The sequence below is a fragment of the Chiroxiphia lanceolata genome, chromosome 20, assembly GCF_009829145.1.
Source record: "Chiroxiphia lanceolata isolate bChiLan1 chromosome 20, bChiLan1.pri, whole genome shotgun sequence".
In the NCBI taxonomy this organism is placed as follows: domain Eukaryota; kingdom Metazoa; phylum Chordata; class Aves; order Passeriformes; family Pipridae; genus Chiroxiphia; species Chiroxiphia lanceolata.
Window position 1 is genome coordinate 4,542,539 of NC_045656.1, and position 21,881 is coordinate 4,564,419.

The 21,881-nt window shown below is 47.2% G+C and overlaps 1 protein-coding gene across 10 annotated transcripts in view; it reads left to right on the plus strand.

Moving 5' to 3' along the window:
* COL26A1 (collagen type XXVI alpha 1 chain) overlaps window positions 1-21,881 on the plus strand; it is a 181,524-nt gene that overhangs the window by 145,190 nt on the left and 14,453 nt on the right. For all 10 annotated transcript variants that reach the window (XR_004360511.1, XM_032707748.1, XM_032707749.1 and 7 more), the window contains 6 exons: window positions 5,270-5,423; window positions 7,975-8,019; window positions 11,177-11,293; window positions 12,459-12,611; window positions 18,212-18,304; window positions 19,730-19,791. Coding sequence is in view for 9 of the 10 variants with exons in the window: in XM_032707748.1 (XP_032563639.1) it covers window positions 5,270-5,423; window positions 7,975-8,019; window positions 11,177-11,293; window positions 12,459-12,611; window positions 18,212-18,304; window positions 19,730-19,791 (624 nt within the window). In the remaining variant the exon portion in view is untranslated. The remainder of the gene's footprint in view (window positions 1-5,269; window positions 5,424-7,974; window positions 8,020-11,176; window positions 11,294-12,458; window positions 12,612-18,211; window positions 18,305-19,729; window positions 19,792-21,881) is intronic.

Sequence of the window (21,881 nt, forward strand, 5' to 3'; positions counted from 1 at the left end):
CTCCGAGGTGACTCCCACTGTGGAGCAGACTCAGGGAAGCTCCCTGGGTGTCTCAGAGGACCACGGCCAGTCCTTCCCTTCCTGCTGCTCTCTCAAGCAAAGCCTTGAGGGCTGAACAGTGCCTGTGTTTCACCTGAACCAGTAGGGTAGCCTGTGCTTTTGTGTCTGCTCTGCTCTGGTTCCCCTCCAGAAGGTACCGCTGAGGAAACAGTCACTTTTTCCACCCTCCTTTTTGGAAATCCTGTGAAACTGTTTGTAGAAAGAACAAGAACTGTGCTACCTGTGGTTTCATAGAAGCCTTTGGTCCATGTTGCTGTCTTCCATTCATTAGCTGATGACATAAACCTCACCTTTTGCTCTACATTGAGTCACCACAATGACATCAGCTATGGCTCTCCCCATAATTTATCAGTGCAGCGAAAACTCCTCCATGCACTAATTATCTTGTCCCCTTTGGCCAAAGCCTCTGAGCTGTTATAAGGATGAAGTCACCCAGGTTCTCCCTGGGCACCCAGTTCATCAGATTTTAGTGGACTTTTATTGAATGTCTTTTGGCTTTTGAAACCAAGCACTTGTGTCTGCACTGGAGCCTCGTGTTTGCTGTGAGAGACACCGTTCTCCATCAGATTTTGCAGAACTCCCTTTTAGATCTGCATCTTGATGAATGATTAAAAAACTCCTATATTGCCAAAGAATTTGCTATAAAGAAAGGTATGTCCAACGAGTTATGCAATTACCATTATTAATCAGCTTGTGTCTTTACAAGATCAAGGGAATCTTATTTTACACTGGAATTTTTAGCTGATGAGCTGGATTCGTGCAGTATCTTTTCCTCCTCTTTAGAGTGGGATGGAGGGGAGTTCATTTCTCCAATGCTTCAAGAGACCAAATATCTATCCCCTGTTTATTAATTAATAATATCCATCTGGATTTTTATCCAAAGAAAAAGCATTCTGAGCCCTGTTGTATCAATTTTTAAATCTTTGGAAGCCTGGCTTGTTCTTTCCTTGTTTTTAGCACCTACGTAGTTACAGCACATCAGGAATGTGAGCGGAGGACAGATGATGGATGGGAGGAGGCCGTGCTTGTGAAATCTTCTTTTTGATGAGTGGGAACAACCGAAATAGGGTTCTTGAAAGCCACTGCAAGCCAAAACCAAAAGTCCTCTGACACTGAACATCTCCAGAAGATGAAAACCGTCCTCCCATTTCCATTGTCCCTGGCCTGAGCTTTTGATCTGACGCAAGGAATGTGGTATGTGTGTGAAGTCTAGAAAGTTTATGCTGGCAAATGGAGAAGGAGGAGGTGGGTTGAGTAAGCTGGGACTGAGCTTCAGGCACAGAGCACTCGTGTCCCTGTGGAGGGCCCTGGTCAGGGCCGAGCCCGGCGGCCCCGGGGTGGGTTCTGCAGGCGCCGGCCCCGAGCTCCCGGGCCAGGGCCTCGTCCTCCTCGTTCCCTGGGTGTTCACACGGAGCCGGCGCTGGACCCCGCTCCCGCTGCGCTGTTGGCAGGAGACATGGCCCCATTTCAGTTCCTTCCAGCCTTCTGACCCAGTTCAGCTGCGTCTGAGACGTGGGGCCTGGAAACCAGAGACAAGCCCTGGTGCCGCTGGGGCTTCTCCTGCCAGAGGCTCCAGTTCAGCGTGTCCAGTTGGGCTCAGATTTGACTTTTTCCTTCCATATGTGCAGAAAGACAAAACCCTGAGTGTTTTGCTGAGTTGAGGCCACCCTTCAACTCAGACAACACAGCCCAAGGTGGGGAGGGAGGCATTTCTTGTCTTCTGTTGGAAATCTGCTCTCCTGGTACCACAGGCAGCAGCCACAGCTGCTGTCCTTCAGCTCCTTCTCTGTCCCTGCCCTGCCAGGGTGACTGACATTACCCATGGCATCAAGACATGGCATGAGGATATTTTCTGCCTCCATTCTTTATGGAGGCAGAACTTTTGTGTTGGAAGTGGTAATAGCAACAGAGGTGGGCTCTGCTTGCCATGAGGATTCCCAGTGGAAACCACACATTCTTCCCTCGGTGTTATCCCTCTCTCTACCTCAACCTTATTGACTAGAAAATACCAAGATTTTAATACTGAGACTTTAATCCATTGCACATTTTGCTAATTTGCTTTCTGGCTGTGAGCCTCTGTGGTATCATTTTCCACCAGTTTACTCAGAGGACTAGAAACTTCCTTTTTTTTTCTTTAATGAAAGTGGGAATGCTCCTTGAGTCCCTTGACTACGGCAATGGCAGCCTTAAGAAAAACAGAACGTGACAGAAAATAGATGAATGGCTCCAGTGCTATTGCAATAATGTGTAAGGAGCCCATTTGTGCTATGTGCTGTGTGAGCTATGAGAGGACACTCCTTGCTGAAAGAGCTGTGGATAGCTTGAGATTTTTGAATGTGACTAAATCCCTGGTGCTTTTCCTTCTTTAGTTTGGCTCCGTGGATCTCACGGATGTGAGAGCTCTCTTCTTTCTGCTTTATTTCTTTTGGGCACTTCTTCAGTCCTAATCATAAAAACTAGAATTTCTCAGCAATTTCAAGTCTGGAGACTTCCTGACCTCTATCATTTCATGCCCAGGGAAAATAAACTTGTTACTACGGTTTGAACTTTAATGACTGCAAAGTATATATAGTCAATTTATAAAAGCACATACTGGATTATTCTGTGCATGCCTTTAAAGCTTTTACAGCATTTATCAGCAGAGAGCTCATTTAAAACATGTTGTTTTAATGAAAAGGATACCATTGCCACTGTTTTGTGTTGATTATGTGGTAACACATTTTTATTATCACCCATAAAAGTGATTTGGAGCCGTTCCACTCCAGATGCGACCTTCGGCAGAGCTGTGCTAGTGCTGCTCGTGCTGCCCAGGAGGGCCACAGACCCCTCCAGTTTGCTGGGCTCTGACCTCCACTGCCTTGATTTAATATCACTCTTCCCACAGCTCTGCTGGGCTGTGGCAAAACACTGCTCAGAACAGCCCTTGTGTGTCCCTTCCTCCCAGCAGGAGCATCCCAACCCTGCCCTGGCTGCAGCCCCTCTGATCTGCCACCTCCAGGGTTAGTTTTCCCTCTGTGGCTCAGAAGATTTTGGCAACGTTCAGGTCCTTGCTGGGGAAGTAAGAGGATGATATAGTAAATAGTATGAAGTGATTCAGAAAAGGTCTTCAGCACACACTCAAGTCCCATGTCAGTGGGAATTAGGCACGACTGTGGTAAGGCACATGCTCGAGTGTTTGTTGAACTGATAACACGTTTCCTTGAGGGTCTGACAGATAAATCACTGGGTAGGAGCACAGAGTGCAAGGGGCAGAAGCAACTCCCTCCTCGCCTGGTGTCAGAGAAGCCTGGTGACTAAAAGCACTGTGACCTTACTCCTTTTTGCTTTACTGGGTCTGTGAATAAAGATCCTTGCAATAAGGGAAGAATTTTGCCTGTTTGCAAGGCTGACATTCAGTTCCCTTGCCCCTAACCCAGCTCCCAGTTTAATTAGTTTCTGATTCACCCCCATCAGGCCAGTACATTCTGCAGGAAGTTCATCATTTCTGGCGCTGCTGCAATCCTGGCTCTCACCAGGCCTTGCAATAAAGAAGTGATAAACCTTGTAATAATTGCAAGTTAAAAAACAAACAAGCAGAGCCAAGTCACTCTCATTTATAATTGCAGTGTGACTTCATTACGTAAAGACAACACAGTGTGCAAAAGCTGAAACTTCTAGGGATTTAATGGAAAGTTTGAGCCATATTCTCTTTTATTTGCCTTATCCCTAAATCAATGTTGCTTAGGCGGTTTTCAAACAGGAAAAGCTGATGCTGTAACAAACCCCAGTGCTGCACTCCCAGAACAATTTTCCCAGGTGGGTTTGTGCATAGGAAGCAGAGTTTGCTGGAGGTGCTGGAGTCTTGGATCTAAACTCTGGTTCTGGAAACCTCAGCCCTGCTCCTGCCTGGTGGGTGTCCTGTGTCCATCCTGGGCAGGGATCCCTCAGCTGCAAGGTGAGGGGCAGGGTGGCTGCTCATCCCAGGCATGGCCAATGCAGGGACTGCCAACCCTTTGGCTGCCCCACTGGGACAGTGGCTGCTGCCCTTGGCCTCTGTTTATCTTCTGCCTGGCTGGAAAATCCATTTGCTGCAGGGCCCATGGGTTTGGCATTCCAGGCTTAGACTTTTCCAGGAGGAATCCGTAGACTACTTTGTTATGCCACCCTTGCTAGTGGCTGGGAAGGCAGAAGGATGAAGCATTTAGATTAAAATATAAAATTCATTCTATTTTAAAAATCCTTACTTTGTGAAAACTTTCATTTAAAGTGTTGATTCTAAAGGGCAATGAATGTTCTGCTGGCCTTCACTTTAATGGAGTTTCTCAGTGGGCAGAGTCAATCTGGGTCCTCCATCCTTCTGCTGTTTGTGGACATTTAAGCTTTTTGCAGCCATGTGAGAGACAAACTCCCAGTTTCATACAGGGGAGCACAGCTTAATGAACAGTCTGAATCATGTCTAGGAAGTGGGGTCGCTCTTCCAAGGAGTGTAGGTTGTAAATGGCCTAAATAGCTCAGGGATGCCCATTGGGATGTGGGTTTATTTGAAGGTAGTGTGTTTGCAAGGTGTAGAAACAGCTGTGAGTTTTAATAATATCCTATTACTTCTAAGTAGAGCTCTTTGAGGAAATAGCTTGCTTTTTTTTTTTTTTTTAATTTTCTTCAAAGTTAAAGCACTTCAACTCTTTAAAAGCTTCGTCTTCTCCATCATCTTTTATTTGGTCAGTATTTGTGGGCTTCACTTACAGCCAGTGCTTGTGCTCAGTTTGCTACCCTGGGCCTCCAGGTACTGCCCTTCACTTTGTCCCAGCTCTCAGTAATTTCTGATCCTGTGACTCTGGCTTTGAACACATAACCCAGGGAAATGCTGTGTCCTCTGACACCAGCTTTGGTCCCTGGGTTCATGTTTCTCACCAGGGAGACAATCCCACATGAGTCTCTCTGGAGGCAGTGAAGTCCTGCTCTCCAAGGAGGGTGTGTGACCCTGTTACAATTAACACACCACCTTCATATCCTCATTTTTTTGAGGATGTATATATATATATATATCCTCATTGCTGCCACTGTCCAGAAAACCCATAAAGCTTTAACACCAAAATCCCACTGTTTGGGACGCAGAGTTATTCCCAGCTCCTGCTGGCAAGGGGAGGAGTTTCAAGAACTCTTCAGGAATAGAGACCATGTATGAAAGCATCCAGCTGACCACGTTTGCATTCCCTGTGTCCTTGTGCAGATCCTCCTGCTCGAGGCTGCGGAGCGAAGCCCGTCCCTGGAAAACAACCTGCCCATCACCGGGACCACGGCCACGTGGTATGATGATCTGCTGCCAGATGCCTTTCCCCTCCTCAATCCTGGGACTGTCCTGAGAAAAACAGTGGGATCTACTGGTAAGTCCAACCTGCTCTTCACCAAATCAACCATCCCACATACACACGATTCTTGCAGGGTGACTAAAAACGAGGCCATGTCAACCTGCCCTGCTGTTGGAAGCTGCAGAGGAGAGGGCTTGGAAGGTCTCTGCCCTTCCTTGAGTTCAGCCAGCTCAGACACCATGTTCTTGGAAGAAAGTAGCAAAATTCAGAGACTAATATCTCTTTCCAGCCACGATGGCCTGTGACAGCCTCGATTTCTGTTGGCACAAGGATCCACCGAGAGCTGAATCCTGGTCTCTGGGAAGTTCGAGTTCTGTTAACCTCAGCAGGGCCACTGTGCCTCCCTGTGTGTTTCAGTGTGTTTGCTTTAAGTTCAGAAAATATGGATTTTGAGGCCTGGCTGGATTGAAACATTCCTGAGGAAACTCCAGAGAGCCATCAGGAGCACAGTGGGACAGTTCATACTCACCTACTGAGCTCTGACTGCAGCGTTTCCCCATCTGGGAGCAGTGCTGGGGGTAGAGGACTGGCCTGCACGGGTAATTCTTGAGTTTATTAGGACAAAAAGCTTTCCCATGAATAGCAACATCAGTTGCAGTCTGCTTTATATTTTCTAAATTTGCCATAAACACAATGGGCTGTTTTATGATCCCTCTTGTGGCATGAAAAAAAAGTACACTTGTAAGAAACTCTCCCTCCGAGCCCACTTGGCTAGACAGATCCCCACGCATTGAATTTCCTTGACCTTGGCATCTTTTTTCAAGATCCCTGCTCTCTGCTTCCAAAGGCCTGTCTGTCTGTTGCTTTGCTTGCTCCCAGAGCAGTTCTTTATTCTCTTTAGGACCTACTTTGTTTTTTTCTTCTCTTTTTTTTTTTTTTCTTCCCTTTTAATTTTTCGGACCAAGCAGTTTATTATGGCAGCCCTTCATGACTGCAGCAGACTTGGAGCAACCAACACAGTCCAGATGTCGTCCATGTTTATGATCTGACATGATGCCACAACGTGGAGGGAGGTTCACTAACAATATGTTCTGCAAAGTATTTTCAGAGCCACAGCAACAGCTGCCAGGAACTGAATTAGAGCAGTTTCCCCCAGTGTCCATTACAGGCTCCTTCTGCCTTATCCATGTCATTTATTTGTGCTGTCACAGTATCTCTGCACCTGCACTTTGTTGTACTAAAGTCAGTCCAGCGAAATACTGGTGATTGTCCCTCCCACTCAAAGTCCTCTCACACATGATCGTGCCTCTCTGAGCACAGAGCAGTGACTGCCTCTCGCCCAGGCTTTTGGAAAGCAGAGCAGCTCTTCTGGAGCACTTGCAGCAGGGTGACTCCATGGAGCAGTGCCAGCACCCTGCACCCCTGCAGCAAATCCAGGAGGTAGCTGGTGGTCACCTCCAAAAGGCAGGTGATGCTGTGAGCTGTGTGTGAGCCTGTCGTGTCAGCCAACCTTCCAGGCTGTGTGTGTGCTACCAGGTGTAGTCCTTGCTCACTGTTCCCCTTTGTTTTTCAAGCCTTGATTTATTTAACCTAGTGTGGAATAACAACTCTGGTGTAATCACGGGGAGTCAGGAATGCACTGGACCGTTTCGAGCCAGGCCAGTGTCTTTCAGCAATTAGAAATAATCAGTTAAGTTGCTTATTGACACGTGGTTCCCTGCTGAACCCCCTACCTGACCTCTGTAGGCATCAAATCCTTGCCTGGCTAAGGAGCTGTGGGGATATTTCATGGATCTGGGTCCACATTTGGCTTCCTTCCCTCCCCACACTCATCTGTATCTCCAATTCAAACCCAGCCAAAAAAACTCCCTGTGGATTTTGGTGAAGTGTAGGGAATTCCATGCGAATGGTTTAGGATGGAGGGGAACTGCCCATTTTGGATGATTTCAACGCTGTGCTGTGACTTGTTGCCCAAAGCTGCCCTCAGGTTCTCCTACAGAGCTCGCAGACCTCAGGAGATCTTTCAACAAGTGGGATATTAGAGTAGGTGGAATTCAAACCTGAGTGCAGAAAGCCAAGCCTCTGTCCCTTCCACTCCCTTCCCCAGAGTCTTTGTGAAACATTCCCTACTTTGCCCTGCTTCTGGGTGCTCAGCCAAAATAAATCCAAGTCCTAGCTTGCATGCCACCAGCTTTCTCTGCCAGGTGGACCAAGAGCAGCAACACTGGGGCCTGACAAGAGGGTGGTTGACATGGGTGGGATGCTGGGAATGCTGGGAGTGTTTGGGGTGACCTTGTGGCTCTGGGTTGGCTGATGCCTCTCCAGGCCGAGGTCCAGGAAAACTTGCTACTGTTTATGAGGGGAGTTATTTCTGCTGTGAGTGACAGGGCTGAGAACAGACAATCATTTAAAAGCAATCAGTGCTGTTGAGACAGCTGCACCACTGGCCTTTCTGATCAGCTTGTTAATCAACAGGATACATTTTTCTGAGTATTAAGAAAATATATATACTCTGGCTGAGCCAGTTGGCGGCAAGAGACCTAATTTTTCATCCTCTCTCTTTTTTCTCTCTCTTTTTAATTTTTTTTATTATTATTATTTCTTCTACCCTGTCCTTCTTTACCAGAGCCCAAAGGACACAGAGGTGCTGAGGAGCAGCTGATACCTCAGGGTAAGTTAATGGTTTCTGCTGTTTCTCTTTCAAAGCCCAAACTGTTGTTATGCCCAGTCCTGTACATGACATGTCCCAAAGAGCAGAAGGGTGCTGAGGCCAGGAACCCTCAGAGATTTGGAGCCTCACAGATAGAGAGGCTGGGTTTGTTCTTTGGGTTTTATCTGATCAAGGACTGCTTTGGTTAGAGGGGCCAAACACCAGCTTTGTCATCTCTGAGACACTCATTTCCCAGCACACAGGGCATGGAAAGCCAGGTCACTGGAGCACACGTGCCCAGAGCCAGCAGGGCATGTGCTGACTGATGGGAGAAAACTCTTATTATCTTACTAGTTTTGCCTGCCAGAGGCACTGAGATCCACTGGGGATGCTCAGGGCATGGCTTTGCTGAGCTCCATCTGAACAGAGCTCCTGGGTCCACATTTGGCTTCCTTCCCTCCCCACACCCATCTGTATTTCCAAATCAAACCCACCCTGCTCCTGTACAAGGAAAACCTTGGCGAGGAGAGGGGAGCAGATAGTGTGTTGCAGGTTAATGACAGGACCAGGAAGAAAATCCAGGCACATCTGACTTGGTTTCCAACAGTAGAATACTCACACTCTCCCTTTTAAAAAATGTTTTTCCTGTGGCCTTTTGCTTCATATTTTTGGAGGATAAACACTTGCCATGGGCCTCAGCTCTCTGAAAGCAATGCCACTGCAGCAGAGCTGATTTATGCCAGCTGAAGATTTGGCCTATTCATCTCCCTCCCCCTTTTTCCCTGAATCCTTCCCTCTTTCTTCTCCCTTTTGCACTTGTCTCTTTTATGCTGGTAACACCATTTGTCACCAGTGTGAGCATTTGCCTGACACTTTACTCAGTGCTGCTTCTCCCAGCCTTTCCCTCAGCGCTTTCCCCTCCAGGGAAGGAAGTGCCAGTTTCTCTAAAGCTCTGCTGCAGCAGAGTGATTGAGGATGCTGCAGGAAGGGATTGCTCCTGGTCTGCAGGAGTTCATGGGATTGAGTTATAAGGTTGAACTGAAGGATTGAGGCTGATTTATCTGAGTGAGGGAACGTTCTGACCCGCACTCAGCAGCACAGCGTGTCGTGCTTGCAAAACAGTTTCTGTTGTTCTTCCCCCTGTGCTGGAAAGAATTTGCTGCAATGAAGTTTCAGGTGTGTTGGGGGTTTTTGACAGGGGGAGAAGCTGTTTGCAATGCTATGAACAAATGCTCTTGCTTTCTTAAACGGGCTCCTGATCACCTGCCTGAGCTTGCCAGGACAGCACCCACTGCCAGGTGAGACCCATTCAAAGAGACCCTCATAGGAAAGTCTGCACTTTGTGTCCTGGGGATAAGCAAATTGATCCAATTAAAACCTTACCTTAATTCCTTGTTCAGTACCAAAATCAGATCTTTACTGATGACTGAATGCAGCAGAAGTACAGGCACACCCTCCCACACAAAGCCTTTGAGCCTCTTCAGTCTGCCCGGTTTCACTGTGGGTTAGAGGTGGATAGATTTCATTTTTGTTAGAAAAAATAATTTGGACATCATTCCAAAATGGAAAAAAAAAAAAAAGAAGAGAGGAAGGGGAAAATTTCCAGGGGGTCTAATATTGGGGATTATTGCTTTGCCCTGAGAAATGAGGAGAGTTTGGATGAATGTCTGGGGTGACAAGGTTTTGTACCCCGGGTGGGCTGTCCCACACCTAGAGTGGGAACTGGATCCAAATGTGGGAGCTGCAAATCCCGTGAGCCTTGATTTTATTGTGTAGCCCTGCTCCCTATGGTACCAGCTGTGAGGGTGTTAGTTGGCCAACTTCCTTCCTTTTCTCCTTCTCTGCTTCTGTTCCCATCCATGCTCTCCACCCCCACATGAAGCATATTCTCCTGGCACTGCTCTTGGAGGGTCCAGTACCTCTCCTGATATTGGGAAAGGAGAAAGACACTCCTTAAAAGTTGATCAAACCTCAAATTGCTCTGCTGGGTTATGGTCATATATAATACTGAAACTTGGAAATGGACTGAAACTTGAAAACTGAGTGTGCTGAACTTTGGAGTCAGCCTGATCTCCCTCTGGCTTTGGAGCCTGATCTACCACTGCTTTCAAATACTCTGAGCCCTTTGGTAGCCCAGAAACCAGGAGCCTCCGACTCTCTTGGCTCTGACAGTCAATGCCTTTATTGTAACCATTAACCACTTAATCTGAGCAGACAGAGTAACTCAGCCACGTCTCCAAGGTATTAAAGGCTTCACTGCTGTTTGCACAGTGTTTAAGTGTCTCTCCACGTGAGCCAAAGATGTGCAGTGTTTTTCTGAAAAACACCATCAAATGGCCCAGTGTTGTTTTTATTTTGATAGTCTAGAGGGAACAACATTAAGATTTTGTTTATTATAATCAGAAAGAGTCACTTTCAGGTCACAAATGCTGCCCTGCACCTTTTGTGGGCTCGCTGGGGGTCTGAGTGGACTTGCCAAGGAACATCCCACTGGGCTGCAATTACTGTGCTACTGGTGCTTCCAGCAGTTCCCTGGAACCCTGGAACCCAGCTCAGCACCCTGTTTGTGGATATAAATTAGTGCCATCTATTTACTTCAGAAGTGGGAGTGCAGTAATTTCAGTTTGGGGTGAAAAAAGCACGTGCACAGCGTGGTGCATTTGTGAGGTGAATGAACACAGGAGAAACCAGGGAGACATCTTTGGTGCAGAATCCCTGGGCAATAGGTAGAGATCAGCCAGAGCAAGTGGGAGGCAGGGTTTGATTTGCTTTTGCAAATATATTTTGTGTATTTTGATACATTGGGACTATCCTGGAGCTGGCTGAACCCAGCACAGAACAGGCAGAGCCTGCCTCGAGCTGCTCAGGCCTTGGGGAGGGCACAATGTGTGGGCTCAGTTCAGCTCTGCCCAGCACATCCCAGCTGGAGGTGCACATCCTGCTGGCTTTTTGGGGAGGGCATTGTGCATGGGGAAAAGCCTCTTTTTTTAGGGATTGGAGGAATTAGAGGAGAAGCAAGGCCCAGTCTGGCTCTTCTGCCAGACAGCTCTTGCCACCAGCGCCACCCTGTCTGGGCACAGCTCCATTTCTCCTCCTGTGCATCTCTGAGTCTCTCTCCTCTGGTTTTGAGGAACTGCCCTCAAAATCTCCAACTAACCTCCTTTGTGAATGCTTTCAGGGCTGCCAGGACAGGTTGGCCCTCCAGGCCCGGTCGGACCAACTGGTCTCCCAGGACCACCAGGGCCAAAAGGAGAGAAGGGACAACCCGGTGAGAGGGGCCCAGCAGGGCCACCAGGTGAGTGCTGGAGGAGGGCAGTGCTACTGAGACAGGAGATGCTGCACTTTATACAAACTGCCTGTGACAGCAGATCATCAAAGGCCAGACACACGAGATGTTGAGCATCTTCAGTTGGTATTGAATCCGTTCCAGTGAGTCCCCTGGGCACTGAGATCAGCCAGGAGCTCTCAGGGCAGGCACCACCTGCACGAGCAATGACAGACCTTGGGATTTCCTGTGGAGCTGGAGAGAGCTTGTCCCAGAAAGCTGCAGAGCAGGATCATGTTTCCCCATCCTGCTCAAGAGCTGTAAGAAACAGCCTGTGACCTGTCAGCCTTTGGAGCAGAGTGTTCCCTGTTTAACCCCCTCACTGGGTGCCTGTTTTAACTCCCTTTTTTCTCCACCATTTGTGTCAAGCTGTCAGATGCCAGGATGTCAAACTAATGATGCTTTTGTATGTAAAGGGAAAAGGTTATGAGGCCATTCTTTCAGAGAACACTCCATTCCTGAGCTGGGAGACTTTCTTCATCCTCAAAATGTTCCTAAATGTTTTGATGAAGGAGATACTACACAATAGGTGCCAGACCTCAGGCTCTGTGCTCTCTGTGGCTGAAAGGCTGTGCCTTGTAAGTCTGAGCTTGGGAAAGATTTAAAACTCGGAGCGTGCCTTAAATGTGAGAGCAGCCCTGACTGCTTTTTGGCACTTTCTGGCAACCTCTCAATGGCCAAAGTCTGGCCAAGGACGTGTCTGCCTTTTGGTTTCTCAGTTTGCAACGAGAGCCTTCCAGCCCCACAGGAAGCAGGATCAGTCTGCTGCTGGACTGACTGTGTTTCCCTTGTTCTTCCTGTGCTTTCCTGGCAGTAAGGTGACATCCAGGTGTACCTGGAGGGGAAGAGAAAGATTCGATTTCATACCTTGCTTTAGTTTCTTGCTCAGCCTCACGGAGGGGGGAGATCTCCCTCTTTCAGGAATTAAGCCAAGTCAGGCTGTCTGCTTTGCAGGGGAAGATGCTAAACAAAAAAAGGGAAAATTGGGAAGCTGTTCCTGTTTCCCCCCACACCCCTAATTCCCACAACTGCAGTTTAGGACAGAAATCCTTTGTCTTTTTACTGCCTTTTTACAGGATAGCATCATTAGCACATCCCCAAATGCACTAACACATCCTCTCCTGCCTCTGCACAGGGCTGTTGGGACCTCAAGGACCAAGAGGACTTCCAGGAGAAACCGGGATCCCAGGTCCCCCAGGTCCTCCAGGGCCACCAGCCACCCCAAGCCTCCCTCTTACCTTCCAACAAGGGGTTCTCTACTCGCTCCAGCCCACAGCTGAAAAAGAAAGTAAGTTCCCTCCTCAGTTGTCATGTTTTCCTGGTACCTCAGCAGAGTGGGCAGGCATGGAACAGCTCAGCTCTTCCACCTCCTGGCCCTGCCAGGACCCTGGGAGCAGCTGGACAATCTGCCTCCACTGTGTGGGGCTCTTGGAAGTTCCTGTTCAAGATGAAACCCCTTAGAAGCTGGAGGGGTTCACCTCTCCAAAATGAAGAATTAAGTCACTGCTCTCCTAAAAACCAGTGAGAACAGAGCTTGGGGGATTTTTTTCCCCTGGTTTTCTAGGTCCATCACAGCTTTGAGGAGGCAACTTGGTGTCCTTTAAGCCTTCATCACGTGTGGCTGCTGGGAAGAGGGTTTGTAGGGAAATGACAGCTCAGGTAGTGCCACCTGAGGGACAAGAGGTAGAGAAATGCAGAGTCTGGCTCAGGTGCTGCCGTTGGGAACCTCTTGGTGCCGCTGTTGTGGTGTGGGAGTGTCAGGGCTGCTCAGGAATCAGTAAGGACCAAAATTTGTAACTCTGGAATTATATAACAGAACAAGGACATCTGTTAAATGTGTCTCTTCCCCTGGCCCCACAGCTGCGTCTTCCACCTGCATTTCTGGTGCATCCACATGATCCCCCATCCACACAAAACACAGGGTCATACACTGGAAAGCCCAGATTTGTCCCTTCCCTGTAACTGGAGGGTCAGGGGCTTTAAGAAATGTATTTATTTGATTTGTGCTGTGCAGGGCAAGAAAAGGCTTTCTAAGAAAGACACACCCTGCATTTGGGTTGGAGCACTCTCAGATTTGGGCTTGATTCTTCCAGTCCAGTCCTGTGTACCTGGCACCTAGTAAAGATAAAGCAGAGCTCAGCTGTGTCTCCACTTGGCTGGTAAATTCCTGGAGCCCCAGCTCCCATCTCTACTCCCCCAGACTTCAGCTGTGCCTCTTCCCCAGCTTTACTGCTCCTGTCCAGCTTCAAAGCTCAGTTGTCTTAGTTACAGCCAAGGATTAGTGAGTCTCCCCTTGTCTGACAGTTATCCAGGGCTCTCCTTTCCCTTCCACCCACTCTGCTCTCCAGACTCCTTTTCCCGAAAGTGAACAGATGTATTTTTAATTTGGGAAGAATTTTAACAGCTCCATTTCATATGCAGTTACTTAGAGCACATGGACAGGATGAATAATTGCAGTCCCACACTAAGAGTTTGAGAAAATATAAATTGATCTGCTGCGTTCATGAGTGTGGAACAAGGAAGTTTTGCATTACAGTCCCCTCACTCCTCACAGGATCACACCAAATGGTGCCAATCTGCATTTTATTCCAAGTGATCCTTAAGGATCCTCCCTCCAATCACCCTTTAAATTAAACTCCTTCTTGCAAAGTAGTGAGTAAATGAAAAAACGTATAAAGCCATTGATTACACGGCCTTTCCAGCTGATTGGTCCCAGAGTGGGAAGAGGATAAATAAGTGGTTAATGATGTGTGTTAACTCTGCCAGCACTGGGCAGCAACAGCCTCCCCTACATGGACTTGAGGAAATGAGTAAATGGTGAGTGTTACATTTACATCCCTGGGCATCCCTCTTCCACACCTTGTGGATTTCTTGGTTTCCACAAGGAGTAGCCCAAAAATTTATGTCAATTTTTCTTAATACAAACCTAACTACAAGTATCTTTGGGGTCATGATAATGTTACAGCACTACCAAGCCCATTTTCTTACCAAACTTACCATTTTGCCCATGTATTGGCTGACTCTGCCCACCACAGGTTGCTGGGAAGCTGATCCTCTTTAAGCAATAAAGCTTAGCCTTGTAAATTCTGAGTAGATTAAAAAAAAAATGTATTTACTGGTTTTGAATGGAGCACATCTGAAAACTATAAACACAAGATTCCAGCTGCTGACAGCAGAGGGAAGCATATTCCTGGTAATGGGCCTGTGCACCCATGGAGATGTGAGTTGTATCAGATTATTTTTAGTAGCACAGTGTTTGGTTCTGCCTGGACATGGTTAATGCCTGTGCCTTTATTAATCACAAGTTCCTGCTGGCAATATTTATCAGCAGGCAGAAGCCAAAAATGGGGAGACAAATATTTTCTTGCAGTTTTGCTGTGCTGTGGTAAAAAAAAATTGGTCCCAGTTGTTTCCCTCCAGATCAGGTAGCAGAAAAAAATTCATTTCCATCCTGTCTCAACAAATCAAGCCTATAATGGGGGAATTTATCCCTTAGTCAGAAACCTTAGACCTAGGCCAGAAGCTGAACTGCTGTACCCCTGCTGGGGCTGCTGCTGCTGGGATCACTCCCCTTCTCTGCCACTTAAAAATGAGTGATCAGGTACCTGGTCTAGAGTCAGCTCAGGCCTATTTCTTGTGCTAACACTGAGAGTTTTTAGGGAAAAGGAGGAGAAAAGAATGCAACTTGCACTCTGTTGAAGGCTGTGTTTTCTTACATCTCGATGATTTCAGTTTGCAAAAGACAGGTGAGATAAAATTAACCTTTTTTCATAAAATCACCAAGGTTGGAAAAGACCTCTGAGGTCAAATCCAGCTGTTAACTCAGCACCAGCACCATGTTCACCCCTAAATCGTGTCCTCAAGTGCCACACCCACATGTGTTTAAACACTTCCAGGGATGGGGACTCCACCACTTCCCTGGGCAGCCTGTGCCAGTGCCTGAGGGGACAGCAAGGGGAAACTGAGGCCCAGTGGGCTGTCTGTGTGCCCAGCACAGGGCATGGTGAATGAATTTATGGGATTTGTGAAGTGACATCCCAGTGCCTGCTGCCATGGAAAGCCCTTCCTGAGGAAGGAGAACAGAGCAGAGGAAGTAAAGGGGAAGGAGAGGAGGAAGGGAACAGCATGTGATTGAGAAAACCAGCTGCTCTCAAAGCCTGTGCCCCTGGTTGGGCAGGTTTCCCTGTGTCCTTCAGGGCATTCCTGGGCTGGTTCAGGTTTCCCCTTTGCAGGATGGCTGTGCCCTCGTCCAGGGAATGTAGATGCTCCTATCTGACCAGGTCAGACTGGGTGCACTCTTCCTCTTGGCTTGGCCAGGAGCTGGAAAGCTCCTGGGGCAAATTGTGTATCAAGGTCTTCTCAAACAAGGCAGACAATCAACTGCTTTCTGCTTTGGTGTATCCAGAAGCACGGAAACATCCAGCTCTGGAGCCCATCAGGGCCTGGGTCAGTGCAGGAGATGGCTGAGAAGGGAATATTTTTGCTGCCATTTGATGCTATTTTGTGGCAGCCCTGACAACCTCCAGCTGCAGAGAGCCCCAGAATGTCCCTCTGTTTATAAGGAGAAGGGATATTATAAGGAGGTACAAGTTCTTCCTGCTGCTTTACAAGAATATCGAGAAAGTCCCTTAAAAAAATGTGAGGGTCATGTTCTAACACACTTGGATCTCATTTCATTGGCAGTATGTTTCAATCAGAGCTGATCCTGGAAGAAAACCTGGATCTGAGTGAGTTCTGCCTGGCCAGGCAGCTGAGGAAGGATCATGCCATGAGGCCAAAGCAGGAGCTGCTGAGCTCGAGGGCTGTTGATCAGAGCTCTCTTCTGTGTCACAATTATGGAATCACCTTTCATAAATAACGTTGAGTCAAATGTCAGGATGGGTGGATTTGTAGGAGTAACTCTGTCATCATAATAATGTACCATTTAGCTGGAATGTTTTGTAACCCAAATCCTTATCCCTGGCTTACCTCCAGCAGTAATTAAACCCTGGTTGTTTGCAGGCCATCCTCTGCCCCTCTCAGTGGACGTGCCTTTGATTTTGTTGACCACATGTACTTTAAAAACAAAAGGCTCTGCAACTGTTAATGCCTTCACTGCTGTTTGATGCTCATTTCCCAATTTCATCTTACTCCCAGGCTGTGATGGATTTTGACATGGTCAAATAAAACTCAAATTAATTGGATTACACACTTCACTGGGGTACCTTTCCTTCTGAACATGAAAACAGTCTCAGTTGTTTTGTTTCAGGGCTGTGAGGAGGAGAAGATGAATGGGTTTAGAAACAATACTCAAATAAATACCTGTTTGTATTCAGGCTTTAGGCACGAAATTTGGTTCTCAGAGGGATCTGGGTTGGATCTTGTGCTGCTCTGCTGCCAGGGAGGCATTGCAGAGATATCCTGTCATCCTTGGCAGTTAAAGCCATTTGACAGTTTTCCCTAGGAACTACTTTCAAACAACCAGCTGGAAAGGCCTCTCTGTCCTTGCCAATGCTCCAGAAGCTGAAAAGGCTTCATAATGTGTCTGCTAAAATTTCTGGAGAGTTCACCTTCTGACCTTTGGGCTGAACTCTGCAGAGTAAGCAAACACCCTCCTGATCTTCCTGGTGTCATTTGACATTTGCAGTGAGACAATTTCAGGCTTTTACTGCAGAGGATTCCCCTGAATTTTACTGTGATGAGTTAAAGGGATGGGTGGAAGGAAACATGACTAAGTTTGAGGTCATGGGCAGGAGGGGATGGACATTATTCCTGCCTGGTGGTCTCCAGCTGTGGAAAATGTGGGCTTTTCAGAGGATTTACTGTCCCAGTGGCCAGGAGGCAGTATCTTCATCCAGGTTAAATGCAACAGGAAATATTTTGTTGGTCCTACAGCACAGGTCAGGACAGGGGATTGCAAGTCTCAGCAGCACCAGGACATGGGGGGTTCCCTTCCTTGTTTTATGATCATGTTGCCTTGGTTGTCCATGGAATTTTTGCCCCTGAGTTTCCACAACTGTCCAGTAGTGTTGTGGGGTGCTCAGATAAAAGATGCTGCCATACAGGTGCCCCCACAGGTTACTGGGATGCCACAGCACAGGTCTATAGGGAATAGGGTTGTTGAATATGGTTTTGGAACTGTAATAAATACTAAGGGTTGCTTTTTACATATAGTTGGGGTTTTTCTATTCAGCTGCCAACTGACATGGTGACCCAATTGGCTCAAGGTTGAGGGAAGAGGGGACATTTACAGGCTGCTGATTTTTATTCCTAACAGGAGAGGACTGAGAAAGATCTGTAAAAACACAAAGCTCCTCCAGTTTCTGCTGCTGGCTCTCCCTTCTCTGCTCCACTCCCATTTCTCTTCATTTCCCAGCAGTGACCCTGCCCAAGCTGGCCAGATGAACACCTAAAGTAATCCTTAATGGAAGGAAAGTTTACTGAGCACGTGGAGGGGGCAGAGCACACCCTCTCCTTGGGCTTTTCTGCATCCTTAGACATGGCATCTCTCCCCACCACCTCCCCCAGGTGAGCTGGGCTGGGAGGATGTGCCAGGCTGGCTCAGCAGGTCACTGATGCCAGGCAGGAGGGGCATCCAGATCCATCCTTGATTCCTCAGATGTGCCTTGGAGATGGCAAATTTTGGGTCAGTTATTCAAGGGTAGGATTATACAGGTGTGCAGGGACACCAAGTTTTTGACAGAAGGGACGACTTTCCTGTGGTTCTCAGAGGTGAGATGAGCAGCTCTGCAGGGTGAGGGGACACAGCTCTTAGAGAGCAAAGGGCAAGTGCTCAAAGAGCCCAGATTTAGCATCGTGCAGCACTGCCTGCCCTTGGCCAGCAACAGGCGCCAGAGGGTTTTGGAGAGAAGTCCTGTTTGCTGGACACTGACTCTGCTCCTTCCACAGATGGAGAAGCCCAGCTGGCCTCCACCGTCATCGACACCATCATGGCTGGGCTGCCCGGGCCACGGGGAGCCCCAGGGCCTGTGGGGCCACCAGGTAACACACGGGGCTGGGATGGGGGGGAAGAGGAGCAAGGGAGTTTCTGATGGAGAGTGAGATGCCTGCAGGGAAGGCAGGTGGTCCTCAGTGGAAGGGCAGTAGCGTGTCCAGGAGTGGAAGGGTGGAAAGAACTAACCAGGGTTCTTGTGTCTTGATAGTGGCAGATGGTTTTACCTTCAGCAGCACACACCTTGAGAAGGGGCTGGTTAAAAGACCGTCCTTAAGAATGGGTTGTCCAGGGAATTCCTTTGTGAGAGCAGAGTTGTTCTCACCACTGCTGCAATCCTGTCCTGTCTCTGTGGAGCTCCACCAAACAAGGTCTGCCCAGCTGCTCTGTGATCTTTATGAAGACTTTGGAGCTGCTTTGAGCTATTCCAAACTTTCACCAATATAACTGAAATCAGAATCTGGGATGAAAATTCAGTGGCAAGTCTTCTCTCTCTCCGTGCTGATGGGTGGCTTAAATGATAATATTCCTGCACACATCAGCACTTCCCTGTATGATGCATATTTAGGAGTGAACTCCCATCAGTTGCAGAAAAGGCTTTTCCTTTCATTATGAGGGCCTTTCATTTACCCTTCAATTCCTTTATTCTTTGACTTAAGCATTTGTATGGTGCATTAATGATTGAGGCTGATTCAGCTGTACTTGGTGTATAATGTCCACATTGTTTCATCTCAAGGGTTTTGACAACTAAAGCAGAGAGGAGTCTTGCTAAGTTCAGACTAAGCAAATATCCTGTCTCCCACTTGCAGGTATAATTGAACAGCTACTGTTGAGATATAATTATTTTTTCAAAAGGAATGAATCTGTTAAGTGACTGTGTAAAATAAGTTGACCTGTTTAGACAGTGTTTAACTCATCCTGGAAGCAGCTCTTCTGTGGCACAGACTTTCATTTACTGCCACTGGAGTGAGGGAAGAACCAAAGAGCTTTGCTTTGCCCCAGTCAGCCTCTCTCCTGGCTATGGCCAAACTCCATCTCCTTCACGTTCAGCATCATCTTTCTGACACACCAGAGACCAGTTGTATCAGACTTGTGGCTTCCCTGCCACCCATGAGGCTGTTTCAGGAGCAGCACCTGCAGCACCTTGCTCTGATATTGCTGTTTCATGGGTCTAGTTTAAGTTTTCTCAAAGGTTGTATTTTAAGCAATGGAAATGGAGGATGTTACTGACGTCCTTCCTGCCTATTTTCACCCTTTTTTTTCCTCCCAGAGCTCTAACATCTTTCCTAGGGCATAGGGAGGTATTATGTCAGGATTTGGTATCCAGCAATCCAGTGTGGAATGAAGGGCTCGTGGTGCAGTCGTGGGATCGAGGAAGGGCTCTCACCAACATGAAAGGAAGTGCATGCATTTGGAATTTAGGGTTCTTCCTTCTAAGTCTCCTTAAAATTGTCTCTACTTACAATTCCCACCAGGACCACCAGGTGCATCAGGACCTAAAGGGCCCCCAGGACCTATTGGAGCCCCTGGATCACAAGTAAGGTGCTTTAGTGCTTTGGGGGGAGGGATGGAGTCGGGGGTTAGGGGTGAAACATCATCTCACTGCACAGAGAGGGAGAGGAGTTAGAAGACTTAGATCTGCTGGTTTGTTCCCCCTGAAATTCTGTGATTTAATACCTTTTTCTCATCCTGGATTGTGCTGAGAGGTTGAAACAGTTGTGCTTTCCAGATTTTCCCTTAATCATAACAACACGTCTTGCTGTTGCTGTGTCAAAACATTTCATGTGGCCTGAGTTGATGCAAAGGATCTGACATGGGCTTTACTGACACAGTGGTAGAAAAATACTGCATTTCCTGTGGAACACAGAAAAGAACAAAAATGTATCAGTGGGAATTCACCAATTCACCAGAGTGAATGTGTTAAGCCTGTTTTTTCAGGCATAGCACTTTCTATTCAAGAAAAATATCACAAATTCCCATCAGTTTGATTATTTATTGATACAAACATTGTGGAGGGGGGAGATAATAATGGAGTGTGATAAACTCACTCAAAAGAATTTATGATAGAAGAAAGGCAAAGTACTCACATAGTTGGAAAAAGCTGGTTAAATGGAAAGAAGTGAAGTCATGATGAATAGTGAACTGCCAAACTACTCCAGATTGCGGTTGGCTGACACAAAGGGACTCAGTTTTGGGAAGAGTGTTGCTTAATGTGGAGGTAAACCAGTAACATCAAATATTTCAAGGGAATCTAACAGACTGAAGAGCACAGAGAAAGGTTAAGTAACTTAGCAGAGGGATGTAACTTAGATCCTGACAAGAGGAGGTTTGGAGTTGAAAATCGAGAGGAGAGGTTTTCCCCACGTAATTTATTAACCACTTTAAGGAAGAATTGGACAACAGGTTAGTGAAAGTTTGCCAGTGTAGCAGAATCATTTCAATTAGGGAATGCTCTGGAGAACAATGAGAAACTCCAGATAGATGTGAACACAGTGGGAGATTTGGCAGCAAAATGACAGGCAGTTTAACGTGATTAAATATAAGGTAATTCACAATTCATAAGTACATTCTGAAGTAGAGTCTGGCTTTTTGACATGCAGCACACACTGTAAATCTTTTATTTTTCACAATGTGGAAGTTCTTGAGCATCCCTGTCTAACCAGGCACTGAAAGTCTGAAAGTCACTGTTGAGAGCTGTCAAGAGCAAAGGATCTCTGTGGACACTTGAGCTTTGTTCATGCTGCATGTTTGACATGGGGCCAAGATGGTTTGTGCCCTACCTCATTTGGCAGCCCTAATTAGCCTCCTAAACCAGGCCTGAGTCTCTGAATCTTTGGTGGGCCCAGAGGAGCTGTAGCTAAGCTGAGCTGCTGCTGGCAGCAGGCAAAGAGCAACATGTTAATGGTGAGCATTGCTGGCTCCCAGCTGGAACTGGGAGAGTGCTCCTCCTTTAGTCCCTAAAATCATGTGTGTCCAATCTCTTTGGGCCACTTAACCAGACACTGAGCTCCTCACAGCAATCCTAGAAAGCCCATTTCTCTGGATTCTGATGTGAGGGTTTGGGGGCCTGTTGATAACCAGGCTGGCTTAAATCACCAGGAGGGGAGCTCCAGGCTCATCTCTACACACTCCAAGACAATGTAGAAGTCACTCGAGGTGGAAAAAAAAGATCTTGCACATGGTTCTGGGGAGCTGACATGCTGAATATAAACAAACAATATTGGCCTCTCCCTCTCTGGTTATAACTGTGGCTTCACTGGGTGGATAAGTGAAGGATTTGGATCGATTTCTGCATAGCAGTTCAATTAGTAGAAATCTGGAGACTATGCCCTTTTTAGCTGCTGGTGACTGCTTTATAGATTTATTCAACCCAGGGAGTAAAATTATTAGTAGAGATTTGGCTTAATTTGAAAATTGTTTATTAGGGTGAGTGAATAGCTTCAAAATAATTTCCACTGCAAAATCCAATTAATTTTCAGGTATGTGTGCTTGCTCCTGCCACCCACTGAGGCAATTAAGAAGTGGGGGAAAGCAGAGGGGATTTTTAAGCTAACCATGCTACCTGTGTATTAATTTCTTCTTGGTAACTGAGAACAAGAACTGTCCTGTCATACTGACCCCTTAAAA